Here is a 15,809-nt window from a genome sequence, read left to right on the forward strand (position 1 = left end):
AAATAAAAGAAGAATATAAAAAGGAATATGTATCTGTGGTCTGGAACAGAAGGATGACGTACTTATGACCTCCACAGGTATGAGGTGAACCCAGACCACAGCCTTCAGATCCACTATGTGACGGTGGAGGATGCGGGGCAGTACACCTGCACGGCCGCCAGCGAAGCGGGAACGACCTCTGCTAGTGCCAGCCTGCAGGTGCAAGGTGAGCCCAGGGGGGTCACTGGAGCAGGGCGGGGTGAGAGGGAGAGGCCTCTGCTAGTGCCAGCCTGCAGGTGCAAGGTGAGCCAGTGGGGGTCACTGGAGCAGGGCGGGGTGAGCCAGGGGGGGTCACTGGAGCAGGGCGGGGTGAGCCAGGGGGGGTCACTGGAGCAGGGCGGGGTGAGCCAGGGGGGGGTCACTGGAGCAGGGTGGGGTGAGCCAGGGGGGGTCACTGGAGCAGGGCGGGGTGAGCCTGGGGGGGGGTCACTGGAGCAGGGCGGGGTGAGCCAGTGGGGGTCACTGGAGCAGGGCGGGTCACTGGAGCAGGGCGGGGTGAGCCTGGGGGGGTCACTGGAGCAGGGCGGGGTGAGCCTGGGGGGGTCACTGGAGCAGGGCGGGGTGAGCCAGGGGGGGTCACTGGAGCAGGGCGGGTCACTGGAGCAGGGCGGGGTGAGCCTGGGGGGGTCACTGGAGCAGGGCGGTCCAATCCTGGGGGGGTCACTGGAGCAGGGCGGGGTGAGAGGGAGAGGCCTCTGCTAGTGCCAGCCTGCAGGTGCAAGGTGAGCCAGGGGGGGTCACTGGAGCAGGGCGGGGTGAGAGGGAGAGGCCTCTGCTAGTGCCAGCCTGCAGGTGCAAGGTGAGCCAGTGGGGGTCACTGGAGCAGGGTGGGGTGAGCCTGGGGGGGTCACTGGAGCAGGGCGGGGTGAGCCTGGGGGGGGGGTCACTGGAGCAGGGCAGGGTGAGCCAGGGGGGGTCAATGGAGCAGGGCGGGGTGAGCCAGGGGGGGGTCACTGGAGCAGGGTGGGGTGAGCCAGGGGGGGTCACTGGAGCAGGGCGGGGTGAGCCAGGGGGGGTCACTGGAGCAGGGCGGGGTGAGCCAGGGGGGGTCACTGGAGCAGGGCGGGGTGAGCCTGGGGGGGTCACTGGAGCAGGGCGGGGTGAGCCTGGGGGGGGGTCACTGGAGCAGGGCGGGGTGAGCCAGGGGGGGTCACTGGAGCAGGGCGGGTCACTGGAGCAGGGCGGGGTGAGCCTGGGGGGGTCACTGGAGCAGGGCGGGGTGAGCCTGGGGGGGTCACTGGAGCAGGGCGGGTCACTGGAGCAGGGCGGGGTGAGCCTGGGGGGGTCACTGGAGCAGGGCGGTCCAATCCTGGGGGGGTCACTGGAGCAGGGCGGGGTGAGAGGGAGAGGCCTCTGCTAGTGCCAGCCTGCAGGTGCAAGGTGAGCCAGTGGGGGTCACTGGAGCAGGGTGGGGTGAGCCAGGGGGGGTCACTGGAGCAGGGCGGGGTGAGCCTGGGGGGGTCACTGGAGCAGGGCGGGGTGAGCCAGGGGGGGGTCACTGGAGCAGGGCGGGGTGAGCCTGGGGGGGTCACTGGAGCAGGGCGGGGTGAGCCAGGGGGGTCACTGGAGCAGGGCGGGGTGAGCCAGGGGGGGTCACTGGAGCAGGGCGGGGTGAGAGGGAGAGGCCTCTGCCAGCCTGTGGGTGCAAGGTGAGCGGTGGAGCAGGGCGGGGTGAGAGGTCTATAGCGCTTTTATCCCAAGTGCTTTAGAACTTCACCCATTCACCCATTCATACACCTGTTCACACTCACACACCAACAACAACTGGCTGCCATGCAAGGCACCAACCAGCTCGTCAGGAGCAGTTGGGGGTTAGGTGTCTTGCTCAGGGACACTTTGACACACCCAGGGCGGGATCGGACCGGCAACCCTCCGACCGCGAGACGACCGCTCTTACCGCCTGTGTATGTGTGTGTTACAGAGGCGCTGAGTGCCGGGCAGAAGGAGCTGCACACAGAGCTGTCAGCCATGCGGGTGGATCTGGAGAACGCCACCGCCCTGTTCCCCTCCTCTGATCGGCTGCAGCTGCAGTGGAAGGTACGAACACCCGCCCGCTCTCTCTGCCGTACATGCACCGCAAAATACAAAAATACGCCAGTCTCAGCAAGAATTTTAGTCTGATATTAAGACTTAAAACTTATGTTTTTTGCTAAAAATGAGGTGAGACGGTTTTACACATTTCAAGATTTGCCAATAGGGTAAGTTAATTTCCCTTGTCAAGCAAACAGTAACTTCAGACAAGTGAATATTTTCAACTTGAAGGAAAAAAGATTATTAGTCTCATTACAAGATTAAAACACTTGTTAAGTCTTTTTTGCAGTGTACACACTACGCAGAGACATCTTCCCTGCTCTGATAGAGTTGACTTGATCCCTATATAATAGCAGAATTAATAAACTTAGAATTAAATGAACACTGAAATTTTTACTGTGCTACTGGACATTACTGCCTCTGGTGACCATTATGGGTCACAGTTTACATTAATAGTACAGATGTAAAGCCATAAATATCACTCAGCTTTATGAAAGGGCTATTCACTCATTGCTAATCATGCTACAGTAAATTGGGGTTATATTACTGTAGGCCAGCTAATAAATTGCTCATGCATGTTTTTTAGGTAATTATGTTCATGAAGATATTATTTATGTTATATGAAAGCTTTATTAATGTGTGAATGTGTGCACGAGAACCAGCTGTGGTTTAATTTTGTTAGCCCTCCTTCTGGATAGCCTGTTTGGGAGATTATTCTTTTCTGAGTGGGCCTGGGGCATGTTTGATTAGAGGCGTCCCATCATGCTTTGCTGTCCGTGTGTCCAGCTGCAGCCGTCCCACACCCAGCCGCATCACCTGGACGGTTTTGAGGTTCTCTACCGCTCCCTTTTCCCCGCCAGCTCTGATTGGGCGGCTCAGAGGGTGGCCTCGCCCGGTTCCCAGGCCGTGATTGGCCCCCTGAAGAGGGGGTACAAGTACGAGCTGAAAGTCCGGCCCTATGCCATCGGCCTGTACGGCCGGGAGAGTAACACCAAGCACCTGCGGGTTCCTGAACTAGGTGAGCAGTGTGTGCTATCTCAGATACAGGGTGCCTCAGGATAGAAACACGAGCCATCGCCTTAACCCTCGTGTGGTCTTCATATTATGCACGCACCCTGTTTCCACTTGGTCAGAAATGACCCAGCTTCGCCGGAGCCCCTGTGATAAGGCCTCTTCATTGAATCGTAAACCCCAAATCAATATTTTTCATGTACAAACAACCATTGTTGTTTTCTTACTTCACAGTCCAGAGAGATGGTATTTCTTTAGCCTCTCTGGACTGAAGCACAGACACAGCACTCATTTTTACTGCAAAGCACTTTATTTATTTGCTGCAGTGGATGTGTGGGTTTTACCTTTGAACAAGACTTCTCATTTTATAACTGCAAGGTACAAAAAGACTCACAAGACACTCTATCCTGATGGTGTATCCCTACACTTCCATATATCTAAAAAATGGCAATATTGAACCTTTTGTAATGGTAGGGTCACTGCTGTGATCGAATAATTTTTACCCCTGAGGCCCACAAGAGGGTTAATCAAACTCATATTCAACTGAAACTTAGGTCCAAGAGGCCTGCAGGATCTGACCTTAAACCCCCTTAAATTACTCAATTAGTGAAACACACCAAAAACCAGCACTGTAGCCCTGGAAGTCTGGAGTCTAACACCCCCATCTTAATCCATCCTTCTCTCTGAATGTCGGGAGAACATTTGAGGAGTATTTGAAAGGACCTGCATAAGTTGAGCTGGAGGCTGAACTGTCATCAGTGGTGTTCCATCTAGGATAGCGATTAGCGTTTGATTGTGAGTATCTGGTGTTTCCTCAGTCCCTAGCGCCCCTCCTCTGGGCATCGCCGTGACGATGGCTGCAGAGAGGAACGACACGATCCAGGTGAGCTGGGAGCCACCCCCCCACGAGGCTCACAATGGGATCGTTCAGAGCTACCAGGTAACCGTGTTCTTCTTTCAACGTGGCCACAAATACTCACTGCTTATTGCAAAATAGGGTACCCAGCCAAATGTTGGCTGCCAAATTTATTTAAAAACAAAATAAAAACAAGATAAAAACAAACTGAAAGTATTGGATGGCCTTTATTGGATGGCTTCATTTCAGAAAACAGTAGAAAAGCACAGTTAGCTTTATGAATTCCCGAGGCATTAGATTTCAACCAGCAACATACATGACAGTACAGGCCTGGCCAATGGGTCAAGATCCATTGAACTTTGCGTTGGTGTGGGGGGCACGGCAGTGAGCTTAGTGGTACACTTTTTAGGGGGAATGTAAAGAATATTCCAGAAGAACAGCGTTCTGAGGTGTGTGTCTGTCCGTCTCTGCGCCAGGTGTGGTGCGTACAGTCAGAGAGCCAGCAGTCACTCAACTGGACCGTGGGCGGGGGCACCCACAGCCTGGAGATCAACGGTCTGGACCCGGGGAAGCAGTACTGGGTTACTGTGGCAGCAGCCAACGGAGCGGGCGTCGGTGTGCAGAGCAACCCTCACAGACTGATCCTGGGTCAGTGCTACTGTCCGCCCAGCTGGTGTGAACAAACACAAGCCACACGCTGGACCTGTTATTGTTACAGCGATTTATGGAGGAAATAACACAATTCTGAATCGCTTCCTGTACATTGGTTACTGTGCGCTCAGCGCAGTAAATAAGAAAAGTGATTAAAAATACAATAGCACGAAATAACGAGTCCTCTTCTGTAGAACTCTTATGTAGACGCTAGGGAAATGTGGCATTGCCGAGCAGATGGAGAATCAGCCGGCTGAAAGAGGGAATTGATTGGGAGTCTCTCTCTCTCTCTCGCTCTTCCTCTAACTTTCTCTCTCTTGCTTAATCTCATCCTCTCTGTCTTTGTTTCACTCTTTGTTTCTTCCTATCATTCGTTGTTCCTATCTTTCATTGCTTCATTCTCCCGTCCTTTCTGGGTAACCTTTTCTTATTCTCTCTATCTGTATCTCTCTCTATCTCTCTGTCTCTCTCTTACTCTATCTCTTTGTCTCTCTCACCTGGAGCATCCACATCCTCATCTCTCTCTGTATCTCTCTCTCTCCCTCTGTGTGTCTCTCTCTTTTTCCCTCTCCCCTGCACCACTCACATCCTCCTCTCTGTCTGTATCTCTCTGTCTCTCTCTCTCTCTCCTGTCTCTCTGTGTATCTCTGTCTCTCTCTCTCCTGTCTCTCTGTGTATCTCTCTGTCGCTCTCTCTCTCCTGTCTTTCTGTGTATCTCTCTGTCTCTCTCCTGTCTCTCTGTGTATCTCTCCATCTCTCTCTCTCTCTCCTGTCTCTCTGTGTATCTCTCTGTCTCTCTCCTCTCTCTCTATCTCTCTGTCTCTCTCTCTTGTCTCTGTCTGTCTCTCTCCTGTCTCTCTGTGTATCTCTCTGCCTCTCTCTCTCTCCTGTCTCTCTGTGTATCTCTCTGTCTCTCTCTCTTGTCTCTGTCTCTCTCTATCTCTCTGTCTCTCTCTCTCTCTCTCTCTCTTTGTCTCTCTGAGTGTCTCTCTCCCCTGCAGTACTCACACCCTCCCGTCTCTCTCCCTCAGAGCCCCTGCAGGCTGTGGCCCCGGTTCGGAGCGATTCGGCCGCCCTGGCGCAGGTCCTGACGGTGCTGCGGGACCCCGTGTTCATCGGCAGCGTTGGCGCCCTCCTGTGGTGTGCGCTCATGGTGACAGCTGTGTGCCTTTACCGCCGCCATACCAGACCCCCCCACCTCAGACACAGCCACCGCAAAACTGCAGGTCAGCGTCTGTCTGCGCCCTCCACGTCAACTCAGATTAACACATTATCACTGGAAACTACCGTGAGTCAACCCCAATTATAGACTGTATACACTCGCTGAGCACTTTATTAGGTACACCTGTACACCTAGTTATTCATGCGATTATCTAATCAGCCAATCGTGTGGCAGCAGTGTAATGGATAAAATCATGCAGATCAGGAGTTTCAGGAGTTTCAGTTAATTTTCACATCAACATAGCCTGGTCTGATGAATCTCGATTTCTGCCTTGTTTCAACAGTCCAGGTTGGTGGCAGTGGTGTAATGGTGTGGGGAATGTATTCTTGGCACACTTTGGTCCTGTTAATCATACCAGTCAATCATCGCTTGAATGCCACAGCCTAGTGTTGTTACTGACCATGTGCATCCTTTCAAAATTTACCCAAAATCCAGCCAAAATTTACCCATCTTCTAATTGCTACTTCCAGCATGATAATGCACCATGTCACAAAGCAGAAGTCCTCTCAAACTGGTTTCATGAACATGACAATGAGGTCAATGTTCTTCAGTGACCTTCCCAGTCGAACACCTTTGGGCTGTGGTAGAACATGAGATTTGTAGCATGAATGTGCAGCTGACAAATCTGCAGAAATAGCATGATGTAATAATGTCAACATAGGAACAAAATCTCAAAGGAATGTCTGTAATATCCATGCCACAGAGAATTGAGGCCGTTTTGAGAGCAAAGGGAGGCCCTACCCAGTATTAATATAGCGTTCCTAATAAAGTGCTCAGTGAGCGTAATAAATAAAGTGAATAAATAAATGCTTTTGTTTACAAGGCACTTTTCAAACAATGGTTCTAGGGCTTGAAATACTTGAAAGATAATTATGTGACAAACTGCAGACAATTCTCCAGAGAATTGCCTTGCCCTTCCATTATAGTTTATTTCACTTTGCTAGAATGGTTGGTTTGCAAACATCAATAGTCTTTTGTTTGCTGTGACAGTGTGCCTCCCTGCCCTTATGCAGGACAAGGCTCAGACTAATGATGCAAACACGGGTCCAAACGCGTGATCTCTGAGTTTAACGTCACCCTGTCTGTGCTGAACTCTGCAGGCATGTACAGACTGACGAGTGAGGACCTCATCATAAAGCACAGGTGGGTGAGAGAAGGCCATTGTAGTTCTGTTTTGTCTGTAGTCCATACCTCTGAAAGGCTGTTCAGTGATATGAATGTATTTGTTATTCTGTGTTAGCATTGGCAACAGTGTGTCATATACTGTACCTCGGTTTATTTTGTGCGACTGTATGGTAGTGAAGGCTGTTAGATATTAGATCACGTGATGATTTACAGTAAGACATAATTGGATATGGCTAACCATGGCTAACCTGTGCAGCACAAGTTTGGACTGACAGACAGACAGATGGTGGCCCAATACTGAATCCGGAAGTAAAATGCAAATATTTACTTTAGTAAACTGGAGTAAGATTCATTGTTCTTATCCACATTCTCTTAAGAAAGATCACCCTTTAAAACTCTACCTCTGCAATTTTAATCATCATTAATCTAGCGTGGGCGGCACGGATGGTCCAGTGGGTAGCACTGTCGCCTCACAGCAAGGAGGTCCTGGGTTCGAATCCCCGTCGGCCGGGGCCTCTCTGTGTGGAGTTTGCATGTTCTCCCTGTGTTTGCGTGGGTTTCCTCCGGGTACGCCGGTTTCCTCCCACAGTCCAAAGACATGCAGGTTAGGCTGATTGGAGAGTCTAAATTGCCCATGGGTATGAGTGTGTGAGTGAATGGTGTGTGTGCCCTGCGATGGACTGGCGACCTGTCCAGGGTGTATTCCTGCCTTTCGCCCAATGTATGCTGGGATAGGCTCCAGCCCCCCTGCGACCCTGTTCAGGACAAGCGGGTTAAGATAATGGATGGATGGGATGGATTAATCTAGCGTGGTGCTATGCAAACCACACAGTAATTTAAAAGTCAATTAAACAGTGGAAAATGTGTATGAACACGGTAAGAATACCTACTTTGCACTGGTTGATAGTTTGGTTTTGGCTTTGGATATCTATCAAACATTTTCCTTAAGCTTTTAAAAAGCTTCCTGACCTTTTCCAGAATTTATATTCAATCCCAGATTACTCTGCATGTTGAATAAAAAGTGTTTTTCATGGAACATCCAGAGCTGGTTTTATATAGTGAATTTATACACTCTCAGAAATAAAGGTATGAAAAGTACCTATGAAGGTACCAATGCTTGTTGCTGGGCCAGTAGCCAATAGGTGCATACCCCTAGCCAGCAATATATCATTAATATATTGTAAAACGTACCTTTTTTGCTTGGAAAATGTACTCATTTGTACCCAAAGAGAATGTTACTGTACTTTCAGGGTATATTTGGGAAATTTGATCCATAAAGAACAAAAATGTACCTCCACTGTCACTTTATTTCTGGGCGTGTATATGTTTGGCAAGCTCTCATCTGTTAGAGGTAGAGTGATGGCAGCAGTGGGCTTTTCCTGCAGGATGGCAGCCCCAGATTCGCCCTGGATGTCCGGAGTCTGGAGGTCATCCCCATTTAACGAGTCTCACCACAGCCTGTGGGCCCAGAGCAGAGAGAATCCGGGATTCAGGAGGACCAGTGAGTCGACCCCGCACACACCCTGCCACCACGCCCTGCTATTAGGCATCGGGAAGTGTTTTTCACACAGAGAGTGGACACTGTGGAATAGCAGGACATGTCGTGGAAGTATAAACACTCAGGGTTTTCAAGATCAGGTTTGATATGGTGCTTGATACTAATTAGCCTTTAGGCACCTAAACAGTAGGTACGCTTAGTGGCAGGAAAAGGGGGGTATTGCTGGGCAGAATGGCCTGTTCTTGTCATTATGTTATGTTATTTTATGTTACCATAGATACCTGTGTCTTGGCTTGTCAACACCACCTACAGTATACACACCACCCCTCTTCTCCCTCCCCCTCCTGACACCCCCCCAGAAATCTGCCTCACAGATGCCTGACATTTTTCGGCTTCTCAGGACCGCCCACGCACCGCGACCGTCCCTAATATTCCCACAGAGCTCTGCGTCATTAACGCATCCTGTACTCTTTACAACACCCGCTTTACTACTGCCACCGCACAGTCTGCATCACACCCAGAACCCAGCATATGTGGTCTTGGTTAGGTTTGATTGGGTCACCAGTTTTTCTATTTTTTCCGTGAATAAAGCTCTGGCAGATGGGTGGAAGAAGGACCCGAGCCCCCAGGAAACGGCCGTCCCCATCGTGCCCGACAGCTGTGGCGTTTACGGCACGTTCTACGTGGACCTGACGGGGAACGGTCTGAAGACCTTTAACAGCCCTGCCCGAAGGCCCAGAGCGGGCCGTGGAGGCCTGCAGCTGGAAGCGGAGACCCCGCACCTCTCTCAGCCGCTGTTCAAATCCGCCCTTGTCAGGGAGGGGCAGGCGCCGTGGAAACGGGCCCTCCCTGCCCAGCCCAACATGGGTGTGCTCAAGGAGTCATGGGAAAAAAATTACAAACGCGGTGAGAAGTTCAGTTAAACTTACAACGCAACTTGGATTCATTTTTTCACTTTGATTTGGAAGAATTGATTCATTTACGTGTTTGGGTGAAAGAACTATGAGAAAGTAGAATGAGAAAGTCTGCTGATGTCCTTCATTTTCAACAAAGGAGAAAAAACTAAAATCTTAGGCATACTTTGTTTTGCGTAACGTATTGAATACATAAATACGTGGCCTTCACTGTTTTGTGTTTTACCTGGGTGTCAGGGGACCTGGTTGTGAATTTGTTGTTGTTGTTGTTGTTGTTGTTGTGGTAGTTGTGACTGTCTTGTTGTTGTTGTAGTTGTAGTTGTGACTTTGTTGTTTTAGTTGTGACTGTGTTGTTGTTGTTGTAGTTGTGACTGTGTTGTTGTTGTAATTGTGATTGTGTTGTTGTTGTGGTTGTAGTTGTGACTGTGTTGTTGTTGTAGTTGTAACTGTGTTGTTGTTGTAGTTGTGACTGTGTTATTGTTGTTGTAGTTGTGACTGTGTTGTTGTTGTAGTTGTTGTAGTTGTGACTGTGTTATTGTTGTTGTAGCTGTGACTGTGTTGTTGTTGTAGTTGTGACTGTGTTATTCTTGTTGTAGTTGTGACTGTGTTGTTGTTGTAGTTGTAGTTGTGACTGTGTTGTTGTTGTTGTTGTGACTGTTGTTGTTGTTGTAGTTGTAGTTGTGACTGTTGTTGTTGTTGTAGTTGTGGCTGTGTTGTTGTTGTAGTTGTAGTTGTGACTGTGTTGTTGTTGTAGTTGTAGTTGTGACTGTGTTGTTGTTGTTGTAGCTGTAGTTGTGACTGTGTTGTTGTTGTTGTAGTTGTGACTGTTGTTGTAGCTGTAGTTGTGACTGTGTTGTTGTTGTTGTAGTTGTGACTGTTTTGTTGTTGTTGTTGTGACCGTGTTGTTGTCGTTCTGCAGACCTCCAAGCCGTGAACAGCGCCCCTCTGGCCCCGACGCGGCAGCAGTCTCTGGCCGTACAGAGCGTGCCCAGTGCGCGCGCCCAGCGCCTGGGCCAACGCCCGCCTGGTGAGTGTTATTCCGCCGTTCCCCGGGCCCTGGCGGTTCGCTCCTTTCTGCTCCGTACCCAGCGGGGGTCCTTCGCTCACCCCGACGTCTGTTCCCTCCCACAGGCGGCTTCTCCGAGTGCGCCAAGCCGCTGGGCTCCCCCCGGCTCCTGCATTACTCCGCCTCTCTGCACCTGATTGACGTGCTCCCGACCCCGCCTCCTCTCCCTCTGGACGACACCCACAGCCTGAGCTCAGAGGAAGGGTGAGTGCGTCTGTCTGTCTGTCTGTCTTGTTGACCAGTATCTATCACAACCAGAGCTTCCTGTTTGGAACAGGGTGGCCAAAAGTTGCTGGTTTCATTCATCGTACACTCGTTTTGCTTCAGCAGATACACAGCTGTGTGAACTGATAGACAGGAAACATAACAAGGGAAGCTTTGCACCTTGCTTGGGATAAGTGCCAGACGAATAGCCGAGTTCAGTGCAGTGGGATTTGTAGTCCCACAAAAGATAAGAAAAACTCTCAAATCCACAGCTTCCCCCACAACAGTAATATACCCAGAACTGTGTGCGCAGCACCAGTGCGTTTGAACAACAATACTAACCAGAATTATTTCAATTCAACATACTTCTGCAATTCAGCTCAAAGTAAGCCTGTCAGACTACAGCAGCAGCCTTTGCCACAGTGTGAGGAGTATTAGTAATAGAAGTACACTTCAGTATAAATTCTTAACCCCTCAAGGGAGATGCTGGCAGTGATCAGTTTTGTCAAAAACCAATAAGTAAGGATCAGACAGATTCATTCCCTGAGCAGTTAAACTCCCCAGAGGCCTGCTTCAGCCTGCTTCAGCCGCGCGGTCCCGCTGCAGGAAACAGAAGAGCGCTTAACGTGGCCAGACAGGAAACTCGCTCTGGCTTAGGGCTGGAGGTAATGGATTGGGCAGCGGCAGTGAGCCGCCCACGCTGTTCATTAGACAGCCGGGCGGTAGTTTGTGGCTTGCGGGTAAATCAAAGTCAGGAAGTGGTCGGTGGGAAAGCGGTGAGGCCTGGGGTGGGGTTGGAGCGGGGCAGCCGGCAGCCAGAGCCGTGCGGTCACACGTGATAGCATCAGTGAGACAGCAGGGCCCTGTGGGCTCCACTCACCGTCAAACATTAATATACCGGGTAGTGCTTCGCCTGTGGGGGATTGAGCTAATAATAACTCTCGGCACACACACGAGAGTTGTTAAGAAAGGATTGGAAATAAAAATAGTTGCACTGTTAAAATGTCAAGAACAAAAAAAGGAAAGACTCCTTCCCTTGAGACTGTCCTTTTTGCTCCTGTATGTTCCTGTGACCCTGCATCTTGCACAGGTTTGTTTTGGTGTGCGTTAGTTTTTTCTATCACTGTATAAATCCCAGCCATAGATATTGTAGGGGTCCTCGCACGGGACTCCAAATTATGTAGGGGTCCTCGCACGGGACTCCAAATTATGTAGGGTCCTCGCACGGGCCGCCAAATAACGCAGGGATTTTACTCTCTACGAAACCGGGGCGCCAGTTAAACGTTGTGTAGCAGTATAACTGCTAAAAGTAATCAGTCTCATAAAATTACTATTATCAGAAATATCTAACCACAAATTTTGTATTTTAATTAATATTTAAAATAACCAATATTAATGATGAAACATACCGATAACCTGAAGGTTGGAAGTTCTTCGAAAGACTGCTTTAACTCGGCTCTCATGTCTATGCGATTCCAAAACGGACACCGGGGTTTAATAAAATATATTTATTAAACAAACATACAAACACATAACAGATAAACTAACGGGAAGTTAGTAAGGAAATTTAATTGGGTATGTGTGTGTGGCGCGCGCAAGCGCGCGTGTCGCTTGAACAAAGGAAAGGTAAAAGTGCGAGTAGCTAGCTTGAGTAAGCTAGAGTTCTGGGTGTGGTAATGAGTTAGAGTTAGCTGTGAGAAGGGACTACTTGCGTAGTTTTACTCTATATATGCGCAAAAGACGGCGAATCAATTCACGTATATATATATATGTAGCTAACCAAACACATTACAATGGTTGGATGGTAAATATTGAAACACAGATTCACAAAAACAGTTAAGACTAAACTAAACACTGGCTATGCCTGAATGTTTGTTTTCTTACTGAGTCCATACGCATTGCTGGATCCAAAAGACATGCTGTCCTTGTAGAAGCGGCGATGGTGCTGTGAATGGTGTCCGGGAGAGATGCGCAGGCTGGGGTGTTCCCTTCTTAGCGTCTTAGCAGCGTTGTCGTCTGATCCGCTGGTCCTTTTCCAGGTGTAAAAGTTCGTTGCTGTTTCGTTGTTGAGCTTTATTGGGGTAAACTGATGTAGCGTTCCGCGTACAACAATTTCCACTCACTATAGGCCACGTAGTTACCGCAAGGTAACTGGGTGTGTCCGTAGGCCTGGTAGTGCGCTGTGCAGCATTCAGCCTCTGTCCGAGTCTCGGAGCAGATGAGCTGAAGCGAATGCCCAAAAAGGGTGCGTCCAAGAGAAGAAGCAGAAGAGGCAGAAGAAGCAGAAGAGAGCCAGAAGAGAGATCCCAAGAACGTGTCTTGCTCTTATACGAGACCGTTTATTGCTCCCGCCATTACGGGATTTGCTGAACCAAGTTAGACGTCATTCGTGGTGGACGTCGCAGAATTTTCCTGTGGGAATGTGGAAGTTGTAGTCCCTACATCCCCCCTGTGGTCTCAGGATGCGGCTGAAGCCAGTGTTCCTTGAGAGCACAAAAGTCAGTTCACAGTCCACAGGTCAAGTACATTGGGTCGGTAGCACAGTTCACAATTGACTGACAAACATCCAGACATTTATCAACAATTAACTAAACTGGTCTAAAACACATGATACAAACAATGTGAAACACTAAGGTCGAACAGTGAATACATTGTCACAAAACATAAGAAACCTTGGTGAAAGGGTTAGTCGTTTTGTTAGTTCAGGTGTTTTGTTAGTTATTGGATGGTGTCCAGAAGGTGGAGCACCAACAGGAATGACCCAGCCATGAAAATGTTCAGATGATGTAGGGGTCTAGGATGGAGAGGCTGTAGCCTTTTTGGAAGTCTTGTTCAGACTGACCAATTGTTCTAGTCCCTACAGTCAGGTTGCTGACGAGGGTTGTCATCTGAAATATGTGGGGGCATTTTCAAATTAGGGCAGCTTTCTGTATCCAAGCTTAACCTTATGGCTGTGTCATCAGGAAGGAAATGGAGAGGTGGTCTCATTTCTAACTGATGTGGTAAGCTCACAAGTGGTCTTGTCTTGCTTGGGGAAGAGGTGGAGTAAGGCACACTGGGGTGTGGCAATATACTTGTAAAGATTACCCTGTAGTTTCTACATGCAATACTTTACGATGGTTCAGTAGGTGTAGAAAGAAGCAATGAACTTTTACGAGTTATAACAGGTGTCGGATTTGATTCTACAGCACCTACTTGCGATCTGCATTTGCTGCTGCTACATGCAAATCTAAGTGGCTGCTATAAACTACCTGTTTATTTTGCCACCCCCCTTTGGTAGGAAAGGTGTGCAAAAGAAAGTGGTCAAAGCTTCAGCTGGGAGTCTGCCTGTGAGGAGACCACGGCTATAGATCAGTCTTATTCAGTCTTTTGATGGAGGTTGAACAAGACCAGATAGCTCTTTGGAGTGGTTACTCAAGGCATACACACTACTGAACAAAGGTTAGAGGCTTTAGTTGTCCTCAGAGGAACTGAAGAAGCTCTCTTCAGACAAGGTATCTTCCCTATCAGAGTCATGCTGGTGACTCTGAGGCTTGGGCCTACCGGGTCGGTCTTCTCTCCAATTCCGGCTGGAATCAGAGTGTGAGAAGCGACCACGGTGGCTCTTAACCGGGAACTTACTCACATGCCGTTGTTTTGAGCCATTAGACTTTAATGGGGCCACTTGGGAAGTGCCGGCGGGCTTGGTTGGAACAACGTGCCTAGCTGTTTCCAATACCTCGTTCCTGGGCACAATCCTGAAAGTGTCCCAGACCATTTGGGCTTCATTTCTTAATTCAAGGGCTGAGTGTTGGCCCCTTGAAAACAGTGAAACATGAGTTCGGACGCAGGGGTGCAGGTTGTGCACAAAAAGGGATTTGAAGGCTTGATCTTCATCTAAGCCTGGTCCGTTTCTGCCCTGGAAAAATGCATGTTTAAGTCGTTGGTAAAAGTCTTTTGGTCGTTCTGTACGGCTATGTTTAACCTCCACAGATTTGATCATGGCTGTGGCCTGATCAAACCGTGGCAGGTACTCAGCTACCAACGCTTCACAAACCTTGGGATAGCTGGAACGAACCTGTGGTGGAAGTTGTTCCATAAATGTATGGATCTCTCTGGTAGAGGTTTTCCATACAAGTCGTACCTTTTCTCGATCGGTTGCCCTGGGCAGATCCGAGAGACAGTAGTCAACTTCTCTCAAGTAACTCTGAATGTTAAATTCAGAGTCCTTGGGGTCAAATGTGTGGACATACTTCGCCATGGCCTCTAGCTCCTCAAAGCGAAGACCATGTGAAGTTGCACTAGTCTGCCTGTTTGGAGAAGGAGAGCCTGAAATCACATTTGAATGTGAATGCGTTTCATGCGGAGCTCGACGTCCTCGGTTTGGTTTAGGGGGCGGAGCTACAAAACAGTCATTCTCACAATGGTTGGCAGAAGATGAATTGTCACTGTCAGTGTACTGTACAGAGCTGTCACCTATCCTCTCAGTTATAAAGGGAAAGCTAGCGGGATTAGCGTTGCTTTTTGTGTGCCCAATTAATAACGCAGAATCTCCTCTACCGTGTCCACAGGAGGGTTCCCTAACCTCCTCACGAGAGGGGTGGGCATGGAAGGTGCAGTCCTGTACTTGCCTGACTGTTTCTCCCTTGCGGAGATGGACCACCATTGGGATGGAGTCCCCCCTTTCCCTCTCCAGGGAAGAGGTGGGCAAACCATTGCATGGGTGGTGAACAGCACTGGAATCTGAGGAGACTGACGAGTCTCCATCAGAGCAAGCTGTGGAACCGGGATCTGACAAACCCGAATCAATTTGTGACCCCCCTTCCCCTACCTTGTGGTGTAAGGAGGAAGCAGGAGAAGCTGGAGTTGGGCAAGCCTGAGAAAGCAGGCTTACAGAAGAGAGTGGATGCAGTAGCTTGTGGCATCCACTCTTCAACTGAAATAATTCCTCTCTGTAGGAACAAAGATCTGATTCGGCTGAATGCAGATCACGCAAGTATTGTACTGCTTTCTTGCCAACAGTTTGAAGCTCAAGTAAAACACTGGTGTGTTGTCCTTTGAGGTATGCCATCTCTGATTCTAAGTTTTTGTTGCTCTGAAGAGCAAGACTAATCTGTCTGGCAAAATTCAAGACCAGACAACTTAGAATTGGGTCTTTTGACTGGGTGGGGGAGTGACCTGTCTCGTTGATTAAGGAGAACATTTCTTTCCTA

General features: G+C 49.3%; 1 protein-coding gene across 1 annotated transcript in view; it reads left to right on the top strand.

Annotated features, from left to right (window-relative positions):
- The window catches only part of robo4 (roundabout, axon guidance receptor, homolog 4 (Drosophila)), a 35,802-nt gene that overhangs the window by 11,282 nt on the left and 8,711 nt on the right, over nucleotides 1-15,809 (top strand). The window contains exons 6-16 of the mRNA XM_061249089.1: nucleotides 78-205; nucleotides 1,961-2,076; nucleotides 2,857-3,088; nucleotides 3,900-4,021; nucleotides 4,414-4,585; nucleotides 5,620-5,814; nucleotides 6,911-6,953; nucleotides 8,321-8,436; nucleotides 9,025-9,339; nucleotides 10,267-10,374; nucleotides 10,479-10,617. Of these exons, the coding sequence (XP_061105073.1) occupies nucleotides 78-205; nucleotides 1,961-2,076; nucleotides 2,857-3,088; nucleotides 3,900-4,021; nucleotides 4,414-4,585; nucleotides 5,620-5,814; nucleotides 6,911-6,953; nucleotides 8,321-8,436; nucleotides 9,025-9,339; nucleotides 10,267-10,374; nucleotides 10,479-10,617 (1,686 nt within the window). The remainder of the gene's footprint in view (nucleotides 1-77; nucleotides 206-1,960; nucleotides 2,077-2,856; nucleotides 3,089-3,899; nucleotides 4,022-4,413; nucleotides 4,586-5,619; nucleotides 5,815-6,910; nucleotides 6,954-8,320; nucleotides 8,437-9,024; nucleotides 9,340-10,266; nucleotides 10,375-10,478; nucleotides 10,618-15,809) is intronic.

The sequence above is a fragment of the Conger conger genome, chromosome 7 (assembly GCF_963514075.1).
Source record: "Conger conger chromosome 7, fConCon1.1, whole genome shotgun sequence".
Lineage (NCBI taxonomy): Eukaryota > Metazoa > Chordata > Actinopteri > Anguilliformes > Congridae > Conger > Conger conger.